Source organism: Girardinichthys multiradiatus, chromosome 18, assembly GCF_021462225.1.
Source record: "Girardinichthys multiradiatus isolate DD_20200921_A chromosome 18, DD_fGirMul_XY1, whole genome shotgun sequence".
In the NCBI taxonomy this organism is placed as follows: domain Eukaryota; kingdom Metazoa; phylum Chordata; class Actinopteri; order Cyprinodontiformes; family Goodeidae; genus Girardinichthys; species Girardinichthys multiradiatus.
The window spans coordinates 8,442,770-8,466,303 of record NC_061810.1 but is presented as its reverse complement, the minus strand read 5'-3'; the positions used below and the strand labels follow the sequence as shown (position 1 = coordinate 8,466,303).

The window sequence follows — 23,534 nt, the reverse complement described above, 5'->3', positions numbered from 1 at the left end:
AACTTAAAAGGCCGGTCCATGCCATAAAACAAAGATTCAAGTTTACTTTACTTAAAGTACAGAAAACAGTGTTTACATCTTTAACCAGAAGTGTGCCAGATAGTTCCAAGAAGTCTGTTTGAGACACATAGCTTCAGAAAATATTTTCAAATATTAGTAATGGTGTATGTACAGATGAAACCAAATATTTACATAAATTGTATCATTCCTTATTATGACATATGTTTTGTGAGGCGCCCAGTCCCTCCTGCAGCAACACACAGCCACATCATGACGGCACCACCAGCATACTTCACAGTTAGGGTGTCTGGTTTTAGAGCGTCCCCCTTTTCCCTTCAAATAAAATGAGGGCTATTATGGCCAAGAATTTCAGGCCATTTTTGCTCCTTTGTGCATTTGCAAACAGTAATCTGGCTTTTTTGTTCCCTTTGGTAGTGGCTTCTTCCTCACTACCAACCAATCAACCAATTGTTACAGGAAATTTTCTCTGTGGGCATTCTTCTACCAGCTTCAGCAGCATCTTTACAAGGTCTTTTGTTTTTGTTCTGGCATCGATGAACATATTGCACACCCAAACACATTCTTCTCAGAGAAACAGAATCTCTATTCCCATGGTGTTTATACTGTATTTGTAGATAACTGTTTGAACAGATAAATGTGGTACCTTCAGGAATCTAGAAGATGTACCCGAGGATGTCACCACCTCTCTTCCTGAAGTATTATTTGATTTATTTAAATTTTTTACATCATGTCACTCAAAAAAGCAGTGTGTTTAATGTGTTGTCTTAAAACACTTCCACAGACATGCCTCCATTTAACTTAAATGTTATAAAATTATTAAGCACGCAAAGCTATGACATTGTCATTTGTGCTATTGTAAATTGTTTAAGGTCATTGTACACTTAGATCCCAAATAGCGTTTTTTTTTCCTTCTGTTTTGTTTGGCCCTTGCTTTTCTGGACTGTTGCAGTATAGTTAACTTATGTTGTGCTACTCACAGCAGGTTTGTAACTCGCAACAAATTGGCCAATCAATATTAACAATATAATATATAAGACAAATATGTCTGTTAATTAATATGTCTCCCTTGATCTTTTAATTCTGTCATGGTATGACATCCTTGGACTTGGTTTGTGTTTTTGTGTTAACTGTGCTTAGGTCTATGTTTTCCTTTACTGTTAATGAGTTCCACCTGTCCCTTATGCCTCCATGTCTCCTTGCCACACCTGTTCTTAGTTCTTGTGATTACCTGCCTTTGTTTTCTCCCTATATATTAGTTGGTCTGTGTTCTTCGTTCCCCGCTGGTTCCTCCGTCACTATTCCTCGTTCACTACCCCTGTTAATGCTCAGTTTTGCTACGGTACAGAACTGTGAACACATATACGTTTTTGGCTCGACTCATGTTTGTACATGCTGGATTATGTTCCGTTTTGGAGACCTTTAATTAAAGAGAAGCCTTTCTCTCATCATGCGGCTGCCAAGCTCTTATCTGCCCTTTGGTCCAATCCAAACCCAGAATGTGATAAATTCTTTTCGGAGACTGACCGGGTTCTGTTGTTTTTTTGAGAATATATGTTTGAAGAATTCAAACAGCCATAATATGTAAGCCTGAACGTAACATTAGCAACATAAAAATAGATTGTTGTAGGAGTTGGCAATCTGTATGTTTTAGCTTTGCTAATTTTAAAACATAACGTCACTTAATTGTCCTGCACAAAGTTAAATCAAACATTTATGTACGTAAAAAGAAATAATTTTCCAATGATTTTACTAAATTTGTGTTGTTGATGTTGCCAATATTTTAATGATATACATGTTTGATTGTTTAAACAGTTTTTTGGTGACACAAAACAAAACCCTCCCGTGGCATATGTTCACATTTAAACAACGTAATCAAACTGATCCAGCTCCGATTGCTCTGCGATGACATAACGTTACTGTCAAAAAAGCAATGTGTTTTGTTTAGTGACAAGGTTAGACCATACACTGTCTTTGTCGCCACATGGAAAAGCTGACTTAATATGGGGATTTTTCACCTGCTAAGAAGTGATTTTAGCATCCAGTTTACAAATGAATGATTTAATCTACCTTATAATGTCTTTGGTTCTTTCCTATTAATTATTTTATCAACATCAAAGCACAGTGGGTCTTCTACATGATGTGCGATTACAGGCTGTGCACGCTTCATCACTTATGGTTGCATTTTGCCATGATCAGGTTTGTGCGCATTCAGCAGATGATCTGACAGCGATGTAACGCTGGAATGGTGTTGCAAGGAGTTTTACCATAGGACAAATATCATGGCTTTTGATTGTGGTTGGCTCCAAATCAGAACTTAGATAATCTTACATAGAATCCTCTATTCTCATCTATTTTTCATATTTTTATTTTTGGTCAGCAGACATTTTTGCGTCCCAGTTAGCACCTGCATTTCAAACGTGCTAAATCCACACGCAAAAATTGCGTCAGCAAACCATTTCAGGCTTTGAAAATTGCATTGCGGGTGGTAAGGGATGACATTTGCATATCCTCCTCCCATAAATTTGGGTCATTTTCATATGTTTTGCATATTCATGAAGGCAAACACGCTAAAACGTTTGCACCGCAGTTATGCTGACTTTGCACACGCAATCCGATTACCACCTCGTTTGTAGATCAGCTTTGCTTATGCAAAGAGGTTTGCGTGTGGTTTTGTACACGTAAACCTTTTGAAGATCAGGGTCATTGTGTATAACTTCTACATTTGGAAAAGGTAACAAAAAGAAAGGAACATATATATATTTTTATTCAGTGTATATAAATATCTAGTTTTAAGATAACATATTTGACAGTTGATAATGTTGACAATATGTTTAAAAGAAAAGCAAGAATAATTTTTATCCTAATCTATCAATATAAAACTACCAATGTTTTATATTTCAAATAATTTATGACCTCATAATTAATGTCATATTCATGGCCATGATGAATATGTTTATACTTCTCACTTGAACTGTATTGCAAAGACGAGAAGCGCGGATGCTGGTGCTTTATGTCTACAAACATCGCTAAAAATGTCTGACATCACTCATCCTTTCTAATTTTTTACATATTAGATACTCAAGGTTCTGGTCTGAGATATAAAGTTAAGTGTTGAATAAGTTCATTTTATATTTTCCTAATGATGAATAAATATGTGTGTTTGTAGCCTAGCATTGCTCTGCCCATCTCTCTATAGATGGCCAATGTCTCCTCAGATACTGTCAATCTGTCACAGCATTTGATGTTGGTTTCTATGCAAAAATGAATTGGTCTAAAGCATAATGTACCTGAAATGTTTCAACGCCCTTTCACTAACCTCCGTGTAACCACAAAATGTGCCATTCACTGAGGTTTTCTTTTTAGAGCTTCTTAGATTGTTGTTTTTATTTTACTCATAGGTCTTCTGCTTTCTGTCAACACATGCGGCCCTGCTATTCTCTTCTTCCTTCTAGTCTAGAGAGATCTCACCAAACAATCATCAAAAGCCTGCTCAGGCAACAGCCTCCTGAGCAATATTGCCGCACCATTTCCCCTTTGAAGCTTTCAAGAAGAAGTCACCCGCTAGGGCCTTGCATCCCAGATGGGCCTGAGATCTCTTTGAAATGCTGAGCGGCAAAAAGTGCAAAAGGAATTAATGTTTGTGCACGCTAGTGTACATAGCTGCATTACACCCAGTAGCTGAGTAATACGATTTCCCACGTTTAAAATATGGCAATAAAATCTTACTTACGGAGACATTAAAGATAAAAAAGAATTGGCGGTTTCCAGGATGTGCTCAATACTTAGTATATCCAAAAGAACTAAAAAAAATAATTAAATCATGATAAGATGTAAAGCAGAGCAAGGAAATTGTATGTGGTAGGCTTTTTTTGGTGGTATTCTAACATCCTAAATAGCTAAGTAAACTCAATCCCATTAGATTCAATCACAACTGCAGAACCATCAAAACCTTAACAGGATTATCCCCCTTGCCTACACTCAGCAACGTCTCAGCAGATCAACGCACTGCATGTGCATGAAGCAGCTGTGCAGAATGATTATCAGTGGGCCAGATGTTGTACCTCACTCCTCCATAACTGGGAAAAGGAACCGCATTGATTAGAACTCCCATCTGCCATGCTAGCATGGTGTTAATAAGCAGGCATCTGAGAGCTCCTCATTAAAGAGGGAGGTTACCCAAGGCTGAATGTTCAAAGGCTGTCCCAGGTTATATCAAAGGAGCTGAAAGAGGAAAAACACGGCCTGATGAGGGTTGCCACTGCTGAAGCACAGGTCCGAAAGGAGAGAAGAGGGGAAGGAAAGTTCGACAGGCAGACGTGGTCAAGCCACTGCAATTAAATCTCACAACAAGGCAGGGTACGCAGTCAAGCATGTTGGAGAACCATTCAGCGAGGTGTTTCTCCTAAGAGGTGCAATTTTTACTGAGCATTTCACACAGAGGAAACTACGCCACCCATAAACGATCTCGGCAAAAACATTTGATTTTTTTAATATTTAGTATTAGGTATTTCTGAGTGAAACTAAAAGTTGTAACTTATATAAACAAGAAAAGCAAAAGGCTGCTGAAAGAAACTTCAAAGTTCATCTAATTCACTTAAATATGTTAGAAAGCATAAATGTATCTATATTTTTTAATTATTAAAAGTCAACATAATAGAAATGCATTTATAAGATCTAAAATAATCCCTCTGTTTTTTTTATTTTGTAAATGTGCAGAGAAAGCTTAACTTAAAAACTAATAGACTCTCCAAGTAAAAACAAAACGAAACAGAAAACAAACTATTGTATTTACAAATCTGTTTGGGAAGTAAGATTTTTTTTACAACTGTATGTAGAAACATCTGTCTTCCCACTGAGGTCTTAATTTGTCCCCTAAGACTGCTTCAGCAGAGGTGATGTGTTATATTTAACTTCTAAATATGTATAACAATGTCATTATATCTTAAAGACAACCAGCAAAAGGCCCTCTAAGAATGCTTTACATTACATTGGAACTCGTGTGCCATTACTTGATGGTTGCATTTTTGCCCTTTTGTTGGCCGTCTTTCCCAGTGTATAAATGTTATTAAAAGACTGCATCACAGTAAATTGCAAGAAATTGTTTCAGAGTGAAACCCAAAGGAATGTCAATCAGCTTTATTAAACTGAAAGGAAAAGAGATAGGAACCTTTCTGCACACTGGTGTTGTTCTTATAGATACATCAAGTAGTTTGAAGGTGAAAAATAATTCCCCCTTAGGGACAAGAAACTCACAGTCAAGCTAAAGTTGAAACATCCAATAGTTTCTTTGCAAGACTTCCATTGATTCATATTGAGGATACCATATGTGAGCAAACATGTAATTTTGGCATTGGAAATGTACAGCACATACAGCACGTTGCTGAACAGGATCTTTAGGGTAAACAGTCCATGCACTAATGTGTCCTCTTCTTTTGCTTCTTTCCTTCCAGATATGTGACAAGGAGTGGCATTACTACGTCATCAACGTGGAGTTCCCGGTGGTGATGCTCTACGTGGATGGAGTCACCTACGATCCCTACCTGGTGACAGATGACTGGCCTATCCACTCGTCGCAGATTGATGTGCAGCTTACAGTTGGTGCCTGCTGGCAAGGTGATGATGGTGATGATGTTATAAGTAGTACGAGGTATTCAGTTCTTACTTGAATCCAGTTGCCTCACAGGAGAGTGGAAAAGTGTTCAACTGAAACAAAAGTTTGGACATACAGTAAAAGTCAAAGTCATTACTTGGGTTTTAGGGATTCTGCTGCTTCCTCATATTAAAAACTCCAGAATATTAATGCTGAAGTATTACTATCAGGGAGACACTGGGTGTGGACCATGTTCTTTGGCCTTGAATGAACAATGTAATTAAGAAGAGCCCTTAGTCTGCCTTTGACAAACGACTGACCCAGTCTGAATGAAGACCCACTATTAAAGTGTCCTCTAAACTGATAGCTGCTGCTAATTGGACACAGATAGAAGAAATGAGACTTTTTACCCCCGGTGCCCCCTACCATTGATCTGACAGACCAAAGAGCTGCTCAGTGATGCTCTGCCTCAGATGAAGATATCCCTCTGTGTGAGAGCGCGAGCGGGTCATCTTTTGTCGCTTTCATCTCTGGCAGAGACCGCGCCACCCTACCTCTCTCTTCCTCTTCCTCCTTACCCTCCCATTTCTTTCAGTGAACACAGCACAACATGGTTTTGGGAAGATTAAAAGAGACTTGAATTGAAAAGGGAGTTGAGAGAGTATTGCAGCGGTTTTACAATTTGGGCTAAGCCTCAGTTAAGAGTCATAAAGGCGCTGCTAAAATCTTAACATAAGCCATTAGCCACAGCAGATTGCCTTTTCACAGCGCTAAGCTGTTAGTGTCTGCCATATTGATTGCAAAGATGAGCTCATCTGTTGTGTGACTGACTCCTGAAGCTTCTGCTGTGAACCCATTTTCAGAGCAGAATTGCCAGAGTGATTATCTGCATTTTCTAGCTTACTGGTTGTGTTTATAAAACATTCAGTGGCCGATATAAAGTTCTCTCAGTAAACAGCTTGATGGAGTGTGATTGTGGAGTAAATAAAATATTTGCCAGCTGTAAATACTGCAGTAATAGTCTGTTGTATTTAATTCAATTTAATGATTTAATTTCATGGTTCATAACACACAAATGGCGAGTGAGCATTGTCTAATGAGAACATATTCTGTTTGGACCACAGCAAATAAATTTCACATGGAATTATTGTATTTCATGTGTTTACCCAAAGGAGCCAATCTGGTTTAATGTGACAGGATTTTGAGTGCATCAGCCAGTGTGTAAAACCTGTAATTAAACCAGCTGTTAACATTGTTAGCAGTTGCTAACATGTGGGGTTTTGCAGCATGACAATTTTTATATGTAAAAAAAGGCTTTCTGATCTGAATAAAACAAGGATTTGATTTGTGCTTTGAAAATGAAAGTGTCAATAGTGGACTAGCATAGACAGAAATAAATCAATCATGTGTAAGCAAAGAAGATGAACAACTCGTAATATTATCACATAGTTATGTAAAAACAAATAGGGCATTCCATTAAATATTCAAAATTTTTTCATTTCATCTATGGAAAAAAGTTGGTTTATTTGGAAGTTAACACCAAAATCTAACCTTGTTTTACCCATTAAACAAAAAATAAAATCACTAAATTGCATTTTCTAACAGGAAAAAAGCTGGAATACCCTAACCCCTGAACCCCAGTCTTACCACCTTTGATTGAAATAACTTCAGTGGCCTCTAGTAGCCTTCTACCAATCTTTGACATCAGTCAGGAAAGTTTTCCCCATGTTTGAGAAGTGTCTTGTATGTACAGCCTGTTTTAAGCCACCGTACATCATCTCAATAAGATCTGGTCTTTGAATCAGCCCAGGACATTCCATATCTTGTTGGATTTACTGATACGCTTTGGGTTTTTGTCATGCAGCTGGGTCCAGTTTTGTTTTGGCTTGTATTTGTTTCACAGATTGTGTTCATATGTTCTGCATTCACCCTCTGATACTACTGCAGCAAGGCCTCCCCAAACCATGACACTGTCCCTTCTATGCTTTACAGTTGGTATGAGGTTCTTTTCCTGAACATGCCGTGTTTGGTTTACACTAAACATGTCCTCAGTTCTGGTGTCCAGATATTTTATTTTTAGACTAATCTGCCCAAAGAACAACATTCCTGAGGTTCTTGTCTTTGTCTACACCATCTCTGGCTAAATTGAACCTAGCCTCCATGTTTTTTTAGAGATCTCCTTGCTTACTTCCCATGATAGTGAAGCTTTTGCAGTCTTGTTTTGATTGTACAGGCTTGCATTTTTATATCAGCCGGAACAAGAGCCAGCTGTAGGTCCCGAGATGAGATTTTAGGGTTTTTTGGTAACTTCTTTTATCATCTTGCAGTCTACATTCTGGGTGACCTTGCTTGGACAGTCAGACTTGGGCATATTGGCAGTTGTTTTACATGTCCCCCACATGGACTATTTCCCCTACAGTACCCTTACCTGTCATGATTTAAAGGTGTTTGAGTTTTGTTTTGGGGTTTTCTCTGATTCTGATTATGTTTTTCTATTCGTGTATTGGATCTTGCATCTGATCATTGTATTTCAGGTGGTGCTTTAGTTTTAGTTTCTTATGATTCTTGTATTCTGTTTATAATTCAATTCAGTTTATTTATATAGCGCCAATTCACAACACATGTTATCTCAAGGCACTTCACAAAAGTAAGGTACATACATTCCAATTAATCCTAACTATTGAACAGTGCGGTCAGATTCAGTTATTTATTCAAATTGGATGAAAAGTTTTTCTATCTTAAGGAAACCCAGCAGATTGCATCGAGTCAGAGACTTGTAGCAGTCACTCCTCCTGGCTATGGTAAATGGACTGAAGCGCTTTACACTAGAGTCACATAATTCCATATGTGTTCATTCACAGTTTTGATGCCTTCAGTGAGAATTTACGTACAATGGAAATAGTCATAAGCATAAAGAAAACCATTAAATGAAAAAGTGTGTCTAAAACTTTTGATCGGTAGTGTATGGTACAAGAGTGTTCCTACATAAACATACACATACATTTTATTTACTTCTGACAATCTTCAATGGCCAACAACATGATTCAACTTTTTCCCTGAAGAAGTTTTGAATTTAATCTTTACAACAGCAAAGCCTCCTGAAGGGAAAGTTTCCGAGTGCATTTCCACACCATCACTTTCTTCTATTCTGTAAGAAAAGTATCTTCCTCCCACTTAGACTATCTTCTCTGATATAAGAGAGTAAGCGATGGCTGTGCACTTCTTTCACACTCTCCCTATATTTACCCTCTGACCAGTTCTTTCTCAGAAGTGTGTAATATTTAGAGAAACACATTCATTTTGCCACCTTCTTTTCTTCCCTTGAGTGTGTAATCACACACTGCCTCCTGCCCTCCTAACTTCCCATGGCAGCAAGCATGCAGGCAGATCCGCTTGTGATTGCACATGAGCACAAATTGAAACTGATATGCCTTTTTACAGAGTAAATTGAATAAAAATAGGCCCACAACCATGGATGCATTTATCCACATACTCTAAATCACAGAGTGCGAACTCAAATTTCTCACTTATACTTAACAATCCTGTTTCCAGCTCAGCAGTGCCTTTCCACTCTCATCTGTTGCTGTTTTTGGAGGTGAATAAAAATAATAGTGAAGGTCTGTGGAGAAATAAAATATATCCCAGTAAACGAGAATAATCACCATCTTTATCACTCGTATCCTCTCTCTGCAGTGTCTTACTAATACTCTCATCTCAACTTTCTGTCTTTTAATCTGCTGTTGGGGACCCTAATAGATTCCCTGACCGCTTCCTAAATTGATAACATCTGTCAGGGTGGAACTGAGGGATAGTTGGACGTCTTAAGATAAAGAACTTCTAAAAATGAGTCTAGAAGAGAGAGCAGGTGAAGCGTGACAATAACAGTATGTGTTTAATATATAGGGGTTCAATATGTGACCCTGCGGTTTTTGTAAATGTGTGGGAAGTATCTATTCTTTTTCACTTCACCCACTATGCCAGAACACTTCCAGTACTGGAATTGTAAAGGCAGTCATCATTAAAAAAAATACTAGAAGTGGCTCAACCACATGTAAATGGAAAAACAGCCACTTAAGATCAAAATGTTACAAAAGAATGTTCACAGTATGCATGCTGCTGATGCTTCTTGACCTGACAAAAAAAAATGTTTCATCAAATTGAGATCTTTCTCCAATCACTTTTAATGGTAAATATTTAAAAACTAGACAGTTAAAGTTGCTTTATGCAGTTACTGCACTTTACAAAGTTCACTTTGTAAAGCTCTCAATCTAATTGTGCATTTGTCAGATGTCCTGGGCACACAAATCTGAGCTATACAGGCCTCACCTCACAATTTACAGGACTTAAAGGATCAGCTGCTCAAGTCTTGGTGCCAAATACCACAGCCTATCATCAGGGGTTGAGTGAAATCCAGGCTTCAATGGGTTAGGGCTGGGTTGATAGCAAAAGGGAGACAAAAACACTAATAGGCAGTTTGTCGTGATTTTGTCTAATCAGTTTATTCTTGCAGCATAAAGCCAGGGGATAATACATGCTTCAGTCTTGTTTCACTCCATATGCTGATGAACTAGTCCGAGAGATAAGGATCAGAATTAATTGCGTGTGATATTTTGATTCAGTGTTTGCTTGTCACTATTCCCTCCTTTATGTGCACTCATTTGCTACACTTTTAACTGGATTAATCCCTCATTAACCCTTTATACTCTCTGATTTGACATAGCTACTAGATCACAAACTATGGAAGATCACATGAGCAGATTTTCAGCACTAAACATGCAGTTGTGTTGTGTCCTTTAGAAAGATGAAAAAGTTTCTTCTTTTTGGTTTTGTTCCACAATGAATTTGTGAAGAACCGCGCCATGTGACAAAGGTTCACAAAGGTATGTTTTGAGACAAGTCAGAAGATACAGTACAGGACGTTGGTTTCCTGTTATACACCTTGCCTATCATTGCTTCACTTCATCTTCCCAATCGTTTTTGATGAATTAGCCAGTCTGACGTTTGTCAGACAGATAATGGATAAGAGGAATGTTCTTTATTTTTAGTGCTCCAGTGGCTTACTGCCAGAATTAAAGAACAGCAGAGAAAGATGGAGGAGATAAATGAAAGGAATGAAAAGGTGAAGTTTGATACCCAGAGCTAAAGTAACCTTTTAGCTAATGAATGGTTTGGAGACGCTTCTTGCTGGTTCTGGCCTTTATGGAGTTCAGAGGACAGACTTTAAATGTATTGACTTTTTCCTTACCTTTATTTAGCCTGAATAGGGGGGCTGAATATCACTTAGAACAGTGCCCTGCTGCTCCATCACCGCATAAGAAGGTAAAACTGCTACTTAGTGTATATAGGACTTAAAGGCTCAACAGCATACCTGGTAGTTTTGCTTATTTCCCCTGGTGCTTTTTCCAGTTATCTTATTCTCATCATTTTAAATGTATATTTTCAGTACGAAGGTCATAGGCGGTAAAAGATAAAAGAGAATCAGTTTTGTTTATGCACGCCAACATCTTGTTTGGGGTTAGGAATCACTGTGCTACTATTTACATTAATGCACTGGAAACTCATTGTTAGAAATTAGTTACTTTCCCTAATCTTACTGATCGGTCTAAAGACACAGAGCATCCTTTTCTTGTTTTTCTTAGGGGGAAAAGGTTTTCTCCTCGGACATCTCCCACGAAAGACAAATGTGCGCAGTCACTTTTTGGTTGTACTGACATGCACTTTTAGATCAACAGTGTTAAGAATCTTCTAAAGGTCACATAATGACATTTTAGGGTTTTTGGAGACTTCTTTTAGCATCTTGCATTCGCTTTCAGATTGAACTTGTTCATACCACCAGACCTGGGCATTTGGTAGTCACTTTCAATGTCCTTCACTTGTAGACTATTTCCATACAGTAAACTTGATAATGTCAAAATGTTTTGAGAAACTTATTTTTGACGGCCTCAGACAGATCTGAGTTTGACAGTCAGGAGCCCATCAACTCAATGTCCATAATTAAACTGGGCAAACCATGTTTAAAAAGCAATACTTTTATGATACTTATGTGTAATTTCGGATTACAATATAAAAAATTGGAATAAATGTGGGTGCCTTCTAATTTATTACACTCCAGAAATTAACAGGAGGTATTTTCTACAGTTATTGTGTATTTATATTGCTTGTATTTTAGTATTGTTAAATTTAATATCCATATGTCTGTTGTAAAGTGTCCTCATTTTTCCATTAGCACTCTAACCTCAAAAAGCATAAATATTAAGTTTTTTTCATATTGCAAAAAGACATTACAAGGATGCTTATGTTTACTATTTATGCTTATAGGTGGGGAAGTCAGCAAGCCCCGGTTCACTCAGTACCTCCGGGGAAGCCTATCTGGACTGACCATCCGACCGGGGAAGATCGAGAGCCAGAAAGTCATTTCCTGTCTGCAGGCCTGCAAAGAGGGACTAGACATTAACTCCCTTGAAAGTTTGGATAAGAGTATAAAGGTACACACACAAATACTCTGAGAAAAAAGGAAAAGAAGCCTACAATAATTTAGAGAGAATAGTATAGTAAAAAACTTAAAAAAAAACTTAAAAATAGATTAAAGTAAACAATGACCTTTTGTCTTTACGTATTATAGCATTTATTCATTTTAAATAAACCTTTAATACTTTGACTGTGCCTTTTTTGAGATAAGAACAATACAAATGAACACACAGTTCTTCTGAACTGTTAAGTTTTATTCTGTGATTAAACGTTTCTGTCGTTAAGGGTGCCTTTGTCCACTGAAGACTAGCAGAGAATGGTTGGATGAGTATAAGAATGATGGGACTTGTACTGTTTCCTTCCCCTTATAACTCAACCCATCTGAGCCTGTTTGACCCTTTAGAACCATCAATTTATGTTCCCTGGATGCTCTCGGGGTTCATACCTTGCACAGTTTGGAAAGGCACCTTTTCTTTCTTCAATGCCTTCTTGTTAACTAAAGGATAATCTAAGAGACATTTGGGACCATCATTAGTGTAGGCTCTTACTTGTCTATGTGCTGTTAGTCATATATGGTTGTGGTGAAAATAAATCTATCTGAGTCACAAGTCAGATATTCAGAAATATTTTCAAAGCATATGTTAAGTATTAAATAACAAGTCACAGAGAGGCTAAAAAAACTGTTTTTTTTTTTTGTAATGTTGAAAAGCTACATGGTCCAGAAGAATCAAACATAGGCTTTTTAAAATTCCCTTCACTTCCTAATCTAACCCAGACTGTAAAAAACAATAATGTATAATCTGACTATTGGACGGAGGTGGAAATCCGCCCGTTTTCCACTGATAAGAGCTTCCACTATTTTCAGTTTAGAAACACATCAACCAACAGCATCTATTTTAATGTACTTTTTAAAAAAGATTTTTAGTAAAAATCAGACATAGGCTAGACAAATGCTTTGATGCATAAATGGCAGTAATGTGATTGTTTCATGTTCTGTTCGACTCAAAACTATTGTCTCTATAAAATATCCTGCACCACATTTTCCTCTTTTGAGTGTTATAATGCTTAGAAAAAAGAAAATGACATTGGCCAAATGTAAATAGTCAGTTGTTTTTTATGCACAAAAAAGTTATCTTACTCAGTTGCCCATTTCTATAAAGCTTAGTATACTATTTTAATAACTGTACAAAATAGCATAGCAATATATGCTGTAAATTTGCACTTACTGTAAAGTCTCCTGTTCTTACCTTCTGTTTTTATATTTTTGTGTGAATCTGCAACTTTCCTGACAATTTGCTGCTAGTACACCTAAATTTACCCACTGAGGGACAATCAAGTTTATTTCTTTGTATTTTCTTTTCCTTTTTTTCTTTTCTTTTTAAAATGTGTGAGATTGTTTATAAAAATACCTTTTTATTTTTGCCGTATGACAAACATTTTGTTAGGTAATTATTGGAGGAATTATGTGTGGTATTTTTAGTGTTGATGTTGCTGAGGATATTTCTTTAAAACTATCAATAAATAGTGATAGAAAATGACATTCTATGCACATATGCATGAGTTATAAAAGCAACAAGTGTTAATATAATTGAAACATGCATACTAAATCTCAGATTTTAATGGCTTGCATCCACTGGGCCTCATTCATAATTTTCTAGTTGCTCCTACTTTTTCTATTGTTCACACTCTGCACACACTACCAGAAGCAAGCAGACCTGTGAGCCACATCAGTCATCTTCCTCTACCTTCTCTTCCACAGAAACTGCTTCTTTAACTTGAGCATTTTCTGCAGCCCAGAATGCTTTACATCTTGTTTCCTCAGAACCTGTCCTATCTATACAGAGTCAACATAGTGCATACATTTTTCTTGGATGTGTACAAACAGAAGCACACATTTCGATCTCAGCTTGGAGAGAAATATTTTACTCTAAATCACAAGCAGAATCACCAGCTGGTTTTATGGAACTTATCTGCTTCTTTCTTTCTCTCTCCCCAAATCTCCCTTTGCACCAGCTCGGCTAATCCATCTCCCTCCGCTGTGGAAGACAGGGGGCAGACAAGATGAATGGGGGTTTGTGCAGAACCCAAGCTGCCCCCCCCCTTAACCACCCACCATCAGCCCCTTTAACTCTCATTTTTATCTTTCCCTCTTCAGTCGTGCTTTCTCCCATAGCCTGCTAGTTGCATAGGGCTCCTTGTGCTGTGATGCAACGAAGAAATGCTTGGCAACCTTTTGAGATGACGAGGTGAAACGAGATGTCAGGATATGAGACAGCAGGGAAGGATATCCTCTTAAGTTTATCTTTAGAGTGCCATTATATCTTCTTCTTAGCCACACTCTCATGTGGCTCCAATAAGTGTGTAGGAAGCCAAAGGAAAGAGTTTATCCAAGCAGGTGGAGGGCTGGCACTGTGCAATCAGAGGAGACAAACTTGCAGAGAGGGAGAATCTGAGGAAGGTAGACAGTAAGAGTGGTGACAGAAAACAGAATGTTGAGAGGAGTCCCCAAGAGAAAGGGTGATGTGAATGAGAAAATGACAGGGGGGAGCTCCATGGAGTGTCACCTTGCTGCCAAGACCCAGCGTGAAGGAATGGGTGGCAATCGGTGATGTTGTCGTAGGAACACACAATAGGATCTCTGAAGTTGGAGGAGCAAGAAATGTGTGCCATCTAATGTCAGAGGACTGCACAAATTGGAGCAGATTCCATTTTTCAGCTCCTTGTGTTGTATCTATGTTGATACATATACAGTTGCACCTAAAATTAGCAGTACAATATAAAACCTAGTAGCTGTTTGGCATAAACAGATTAAAAAAATATGCATAGTTCTACCAAATTGAAAACAAAATGCAACTTTTAATTACTACATTCTCAAAATTATTCAACGTTTTTATGTCAAGCACTTTTAGTACTTAGTAGAGCATCATTTTGCTGTTATGACCCGCTGAAGACATGATTCATAGCAAGACACCAGTAGCTGGCAGCGTTGCTGAGTAATACTGCCCACTTTATTAATATTTTTGAGTTTGCAAAGCAGCTACAGAGCATCACTAAGCCACCTCTGTGCTTCAGTTTAGGTATGGTGTTATGTTCAGTGTACATGCTTTATTCTTCCTCCTCCAGACAGACATTTGGCCCTAAAGGTTACAGTTTTGATTCATTGCTACGCAGAACAGAATCCCAAAACCTCTTTGGCATATTTATACTGTTGTGAGCAGATTGGAGCTGGCTTTTTTATGCTATTGGGATATAAGCCCACTATGTTTTGGAGGTCATGAATGGACCAAATTTGGAACTCTGTGGGAAAAACCCAACTTCATTTGATTAGCACAGCATGTAAGTGTGGTTTCAAAAAGATAGGACTGTATTTGTTTTTTAATTGGCTAGGTCAGTATTATAACTATAAAAGGCGTAGAAAAAAAGCAGAATAGTTATTTGGGAACTCCAAACATTTGTAAAATTTACAATGTATGTTATTTGAAAGATGCTTTTGTCTTTTCATAGACTTAAGTTTCCTCAACAAGTTCAATATATACATTTAATGCCGCTGACGGATATTGGTTTTTAGAGTTAGAAAGGCTATATTATCAAAACCAAATTAAATGGCTGTATTATCTTAAATGTCTAAATATCCAAGGCTCATATCAGTACAAACTATTTTAAAGCTGTTGAATAATTTCAGTCTCCAATAAGTTGTCATTCCAAAAGAAGAAGAAAAAAAGCATCAGTACGCTAACTGTGCTGCAATCAGATAGCTGACAGACAAAGCTATTTGGTGAACAAAGTGGAGCACTTAGCAGCTAAATAGCCACAAATTTCCCACAGGAGTTGCTGCAGAGTTTAGAGGAGAGGGATTATTGGACTCTCCTGCACAAAGTTGCTACAGATACCACTCCAAATGATTAATGATGCTGCTCTGCACCTACTGGATTTGTAATTGACTGTAAACATGTTCACCACAACAGTTTTACACAAGGATCATTTATCTTGGTGCTCACAACTCGCTACACTGCCCCCAGGTGGTCAAAGTATATATTAATAGAATTTTATTCTGCCTTCAGTTTTATTAATTTATCTAGCAGCTACGACCTGAAATCAGTTTTAAACTCAGAAAATCACTGACTGTTAGTATGCAGGCACAGAAAATGGCACTGCACAGAAGCTTCAGTGGGAATGGATCACTTTTGGTCCTCTGGCAGGCTAATCTGTTCACAGCAACAGTGCAAGTGAGAGTGATGGTTTTTATAGCAGAAACCAGGGCGATCTACTGTAGAAATGCCCATCAGTTCATTTAACATATGTTTTTCAATTTTTCTTCTCTTTCCTTCCCTAGTTCCACTTCAACCCAGCTCAGTCCATCCTGGTAATGGAGGGAGAGAATTTGGAGAACATTAACACAGCTATGAGGAAAGTTTCCTACATAAACTCCCGCCAGTTTCCCACACCCGGAGTCCGCCGCCTGCAGATCGCCACCACCGTCCAGTAAGTGTGTCACCAACTTGTACTTAGTTACTTTCCCTCCTTTATTATTTTGACTTCCACCCAACTTATCCCCTTCCTCCCTCTGCATTCCTGCGTGTGTTTAGTTGTCTCGTATTGTTTCTGGGTCCCTGCGGCTCTCCTCTGAATGTTCTTCCACCTCAACACTTCTGTTAAGTGTACCAACAACACAGAAGACAACGCAGCCTGACTAATATAATTCCCTTTTTACACATTGATTTTCACACGCCTTTCTCTCAGTCCTGTCCCTGTGCTGCCGTTTCCTCGGCTGTCACTTCCTGTTAACACACCAAATTGAGTTTGCTGTCACCACTGGGGACTAGTTTTAACACCCTCATGTCATGTATTAATAATTCCGGACGGGTTTTGCTGGAGGAGTCGGGAAAGAAAGTATGTGTGAGGGAGGGACGGAGAGAAAGAGCGAGTGGCTTGTAAAACAGTCTCCCTCAGCGGGTTACTATTAAAATTCATGATTGTTTTAAATATATGTAGACCCCTGCAGCACAGCCCTGGGTTCATTCTCTCTTCCCTCCTCACCTTCTCTGCACAGACACGGACCCGAGGACTTCAGCTAATGTCTGTGAGTGCTGCACAGGCGTTGGTGATAAAGCAAAGCCATTGAAGCTGGAGGCTTAACCAGTTGTCAAGCAATACATTATGCAAACGCAAATAAGCGTGCATCATTGCTAAATTTTGTTAAAATGAAGTTTTGCTTGGAAGTCCTGAACATAGTTGCAATGGCTCTTCACGTGCATAAACAAATACGAAAACTTGAAACCTGGCTTCCTGCCACAAAATCTTGGCAACTGCTGGAAAAAGCCCGTCTGGTGAGAACTGTTTTGAAGAAATGAACAGATATGCTAAATGATTTTTGGCCGTTATACTGGTTTATTGCTGACGTTTCATAACTGCAGTGGCTGTAGACATTGAGAAACTGATTTGTTTCTCCAAAGCTGCACTAACAAACGAATACGTCATAGATTTTGTTGCTGTTACTATTAGACACCAATTTTTTAAAATCCTCCAGTGAGGAGGATTTCTTCTATCCTGGCCAGCCCTGACCGGTGACCAGCCAAAAACAAACTGATCAGAACATTTTCCAATCCATAAATGCCTCATGATAAGCACTGTCAGGGCTTCCACCATACTTCTGTGTGAAATTTTCATGGTGGGAAGAAGAAGACACAAAGTTGTCCATTATCGCTGCATGATTAGTTAAAGGAAATTTCCAAATAATAAAAGAATGGTCCATCTAAAAATGGAATTCTAAGTGGGAAAATCTGAGATCAATCCTGACTTCTAAGTCCAAGATGGCTGCACTTTCTTTTTTCCTAGAAATAGCTGCAGTAAATAAATATTGTTTCTTTCCTCTTCTGGCAGTTTGTATCTCATCTAATCATCAACACATGGCAGCTTGAATTGTTTGAGGAATGAACTTCACTGACGGAAACACAGCTAAACTAACACTGTTAAACGTTCAGGTGCAACATTCTGGTGTGGTAGTCGACCAGTCTACTTTACAGGATGGAGCAATATATGAACCATTTGTTTTTTATGTTTCTTTTTTCCTGGCCATGTCATTAAGTTGGTCTGTCTCTCTTTAAGTTTTAATGCATAAGTTTTAAGTTTTGTTTTAGTGGCAAGATGCATTAGCACCATGAGAAGTCATCTCTTAGAGAAAATACTCAGCTCTGAGAACCCATTCCCTCTTATTTAACAATTTTCCCAGGTAGATTTGCCACTTTTTTAGGGTTTAATGGCTTGGTAAGCATAGTCTGCCTGTAAATTTTCTGCTGTTACACTTGCAGAGGTTGGATGAGAATGATGGGATAAATAGGCACATTATACTGCACATAAATGTATAACATCTAGAACTTATTAACTGGGGTGAATATTTTAATATAGTGTTTTAACATACTAGGGAACTATTTTCTTTGCTCTTACACTTAAAAGGAAAGCATCTGTATTGACTACTTAATAAACCTAGTGGGTTTTCCTAATGACCTTTAATTCTACACATTTATCGACCTTAGACAGCTGAATGTGCTGCCTCTAGCCATGGTTATGTTAGTGTTTTATCTACTTTGAGTTAACAACAGCAAATCTGTGTGCAGTTTTCTGCATCCTTTAGCTGATCTAATTTGCAGCTAGACGGTTAAGTGCTCCATCCAAAAGAACGACCAGGGGAAACACTGGCCTCTAGCTTGTATTGACAGCAAGTATTAGGAAGAAAATTGCTGCAGACAAAAAAAAACTCTAAACGCAATTTATTTGCAAATTGGCCAACGACAAAATAAGATGCCTGTGGATCAGTGGTGTCCAAATTTTCCGCCACGTGGCCAGTAACTGAGTACTCAAAAGCCGCAAAAAAAAAAGTTTTATTTCCAAATAAAAATGCAGATTGGAATTCTTTTTTTTTTTTTTTTTTGGGTTAACAATATGGGGATATGGATGCTCTTCCTTCAGAAAAGCCTTTGTCAAGTTTATTAAATGGATGCACCTAAGTCAGTTTTTGAGTAACCTACTTTTTATACAATTGAAATGTAAGCAAAAAAATATAAACAAACTTGTTGTACCCAACATTTTCCATTTTACAGTAAGAATTTTTAAATTTACAAATTACAAAATTATATCCAGGGCTTTAAATGTCCCATACACTGGACTTTGGAAACCCCTGTGAATTGTAAATTTTGCAGGATTAGAGGCAATATGTGGACTTTTATCAAGCTTGATGGAAAGTTACGTGTTATCTTGTTTTAGTGTACTGTGCTAATAAAAGGGTTTACATCCACTCACCATTGGCATTGATGTCATGCCTTTTAAAGGATTTTAACATTTCCTTTTGCAAGGTGGAATAGTCATACGACACAGAACTTTGAATTTTGAATTTCCACAACAAAAATTGGGTTCAAATGTTTCAATTTGTGGATTTTGTCTTATCCACATAAGAATAAAATTATACATACAGGCTTAAATATATTAAAACACCCTCACTAAAGGTGTGTCTACACTGCAGAGTCCTTCTTAAGGAAACGCAGTAGTTATCTGGGGGTAGTAGGAACCAGGGCCAAAACTGAGAAGGTAGGTAGACTTCTTTTCCAGTTAACAGCCCTAAATGGCAAGAATGGACCAGGAGTAGATTTTTGTAATGGGAGGGATAAGCATTAATCGTGTTTGGCCCTTAATGCTGTCTGTGTATAAGGTTTTGGTCCCTTTTTGTGATTTGAGTTTGACAACCCTGTTTTATAGTGTTCATGTTTCAAGATACAAATTAAGCAATCAAAACCCCCATGATTGTGTATCATTAACGGATTTTGAGTTTGAAAGAAACAGGCACTCTGTAGCTCCCACCTGTGCTCTGCTTACAACATGAGAGTCTGTGTTGGTAAAATCTGTGTAAAGTTGCAGACTTACATAAGTCTTGCACTGACCGTTATGTTTTTATTGCTGAAAATTATTGCTGCTTCAACTCCTTTGCTTTCTCCACCTCATTCACTAAGGAGCTGGGGTTAGTGCAGCTCATTTAAACTTCATTTCAGTAACACATTTTCACATGACTTCATGTGAAGATGCATTCAGTCATAACTGTAATTAAAAATGTGATAATACCACTGTCTGATTTCATAGTTTTTAATCACATTGTTGTTGTTGTTGTGGGTTAGAGCAAATTTTAATAAGTTTTAGATCAGCCAAAGTGTTCATCCTCAGATGAAAGGATATTGTTTTTAAGTTCAAAAACAAGGAGGACCCATCAAGGTTTAAGGCTGCCATCAAGTGGAAATTGCTGTGTCACTGTTTCCAGTCACCATTACCAGTGTCATTGTTAACGATTAAGTCACTTTCACATCAACATGGACTTGGAAAGTGCAGACCAAGAAACATGATCCTGCTCCAAAACCTGACACTTACAAGGTTGCTAAATATGTGCAGCTGTCTATATGTACAAGCCAAAGGCATTCTGATGAAAGGTTCTATGATCAGAGATCACTAGGGTTGAGCTGTTTGGCCACAGTGACCAAAATAATGTTTGGAGGAGATCAAGGTGAGGCTTTCACAACTAAGTAAACTGTCCCAACTGTCAAGCATGGTGGTGGCAACATCATGCTACGTATTTTTTTAGCTGCCTGTCATAATGGTATGACAGTGTTTGGAATAAGAAGGGTGAAGGACAACTTCCATATTTATCTTCTTTACCTCAGATGGTTCAAACAGATCCAAACTGGATTTAGACTGAATAAAGGTATGATCTATGCCTAAAAGATGGATCAGTTGAATGACACAGCCCAGTTTAAATGGACTATATTATTTCTTATAAGAGGAGTGGTCAACCAACAAGACAGAATTATGCATGGTGTATCTTGATGGCTTTAAAATACATATCCGTGAGAATTGTAGTGTTTAGACCTGAAGAATACAACAAGCATGGCTGTGCTTTTAAAACTCTCCATCAATGGTACAAGAAAAGCTTTACCAGCCTGTTTTGCCCTTTTCACTTAAGTTTATTTAAATTTCAATAAACTTATGAAGTATTGTTTGCCATACGTCAGATTAACATACACAGCTTATTAGGATGTGTATCCTGGTTTAAAACATAAGGGTTTGATTTAAAACATTGGAAAATTGATGTTTTACATCTCTTTAATCATCCACGTTTCTCCAGCAGCGCTCACTCCTATTAGCATCTTGTCATTTCAGTTGTGAGGTGCAGGTGGGATCAATGTCACACTCAGATTCTGTGTTGTTCTCCATCTGCAGCTGCTTGGCTGGGTTAAGAACATCTTCAAAAATCAGAAAAGTGGGGCATTTTACATTTAAAATTTTTGGACCACGGGTTTAATTTATTTCATTTTTTATTTAACCTGAGTGTCTGAATTCTGGATGATGAAATAAAAAGAGAAGCTTTGATGTTTTACCATATCTTTTTTGAATTTTTAAATGCAAATTCAAAACAAAAACCCTACAAAACGTCCCCGTTGGAGATGGGAAAATACGTGAGGATGTATGACACGGATTCATATACTGCAGCATATTTTACATCAGAACGTAGGTGGCAATCGACAGATAATGCCTAGTAGCATAAACTGTACACCACATCCAATCCAGGAAAGAAAACGTGTTATTTCTTGTTTCTTCTGACCCCCCTCCCTCTTCGACACGTTTGTATGCTTGGAAGGCCTTTGGTAAAATGTAAAAACAAAGATCCAGCATGTTTGTTCAGCTCCCACTGCTTATACCCCACCACACCAGCACCACCAGCTCCAGCATCAATCCTTCACCCCGCCTGCCCGCTTCCATTCTCGTTTTAATAGCTCATGTTTTCAGTTTGATTGATGTGCGACCTGCAGTCTTCAGCCAATGCATCAGTCAGGCTTTGCATAGTTTCTGTACAAATACATATGTGAACACGGCAGGTGTGTGTGTGTGTGTGTGTGTGTGTGTGTGTGTGTGTGTGTGTGTGTGTGTGTGTGTGTATGTGTGTGTGTGTGAGTTCGTTCTTAGCCTAGCATCATTTAGAGATCACAGCCAATCCTAAGCAGCCAATATGTTCCCACCCATTAAATGTTGCCAGCGAAAGGTGTGTGTTTAGGAGGCAGGCAAAGACAATAAGGACAATGCTGCAGGTCTGAGTCTGCTGTAGGAAACTTACATAACAGGCTGTGTTACACCCTAAATAACTGTAAACGTTTTTTTCTTTCCTTCTGTGTAGTATCAGAGGTTTGATTTGAGGCTTGCTGAAAACCTTGGCAAAAACAAACATGGAATTACAGCTCTTGGAGAATATTGTCTGTTGTAGCAAAAAAAAAAAAAAAACTCTGAAATAAGACTAAAAGTTATTTTCTGGGTTTGTATAATATACAGCGTTGGCCGCATGTACTGGCACCCCTGATAAAGATGTGTAAAAAGCCTTAAAATGTATTCATCATTTTACTCCAGTAGCATGCTTTCACTCTTGAAAATCCTGAAAAACCCAGCCTATAGTGTGAGTATATTAATTGACTGGGGACAGAAATCCAATTTGGTTTGTTACAAAATCACAAATTGTATAACTATTAATACGTTGCCAATAGAACAGCTCCTACTGTTCTCCTAGAACATTTCAAAAGGTTGGGACAAACAGTGAGGGATCTTTTGGGTTTTGGGTCACTGAATGCTGTGAAAGAAGATTTGTGCCTGATGAACCATGTCTGTGTTGCTTTATCAGTTTGTTTTGGATCATTATCCTACTGAAAGACCCAGTAATAAACTAGTTTTTGTTTTTTGGCAGAGGCCACCAGGATTTCTTTTTCACATGTTCATCTCTTCTTTTATGTCAAATCCACAGGGATTATTTATTTCCAAATGGCTATTTTTGAGTTTTATCTGACCAAAGCACACAGTTTCATGAAAAGTCCCAGTACGTTTTTGCAAACTCCACGTTTGAATTTGTGATGGTAGGAAAATATAATTTTTTTATTGCATCAATTACAAACTCCTGGTTGGCATGGAGATAGTGTCTGATGGTTGTTATGTCGGTCAACTTGGTGACACCAAGATGCCACTCTTGGCTGCAGTTGTCTAACAGTGAGCTTTGGCGTAAAATTTACGTTTACCTTACCATCCGTAAATTTGGGTCTAGCTGGTGGCCAGTAACTAACAGCAAAGGGCCTCTGGATTATGTCATAGTTACACAACAAATTTGTGGATTAAGTATTAATAGCAGCATTGGGCGGCGCTCGCAGCTTAGAGCCGCTCGGGCTGTGTAGCGACCGAAGGACAGTTGGATCACTACCTCCGCGCCATCTGCCAGCCTGCTGCTCGATTCCACACATCGCAAATAGGTGGTAACGTGAGCAAGCCTTCACATGAACTTTCCTCATGCTGAGTTCTGCTCCACCAAGAAGTGTTCAAAATTTGGCTGAAATCTGACCTTCCTGATTGAAGTTGCAGTCACTTCATATTTGGTGGCATGGCAAAG

At 38.2% G+C, this 23,534-nt stretch overlaps 1 protein-coding gene across 3 annotated transcripts in view; it reads left to right on the top strand.

Moving 5' to 3' along the window:
* LOC124884263 (calsyntenin-2-like) overlaps positions 1-23,534 on the top strand; it is a 453,652-nt gene that overhangs the window by 407,171 nt on the left and 22,947 nt on the right. For all 3 annotated transcript variants that reach the window (XR_007042408.1, XM_047392088.1, XM_047392089.1), the window contains exons 9-11: positions 5,472-5,634; positions 11,930-12,096; positions 16,413-16,561. Coding sequence is in view for 2 of the 3 variants with exons in the window: in XM_047392088.1 (XP_047248044.1) it covers positions 5,472-5,634; positions 11,930-12,096; positions 16,413-16,561 (479 nt within the window). In the remaining variant the exon portion in view is untranslated. The remainder of the gene's footprint in view (positions 1-5,471; positions 5,635-11,929; positions 12,097-16,412; positions 16,562-23,534) is intronic.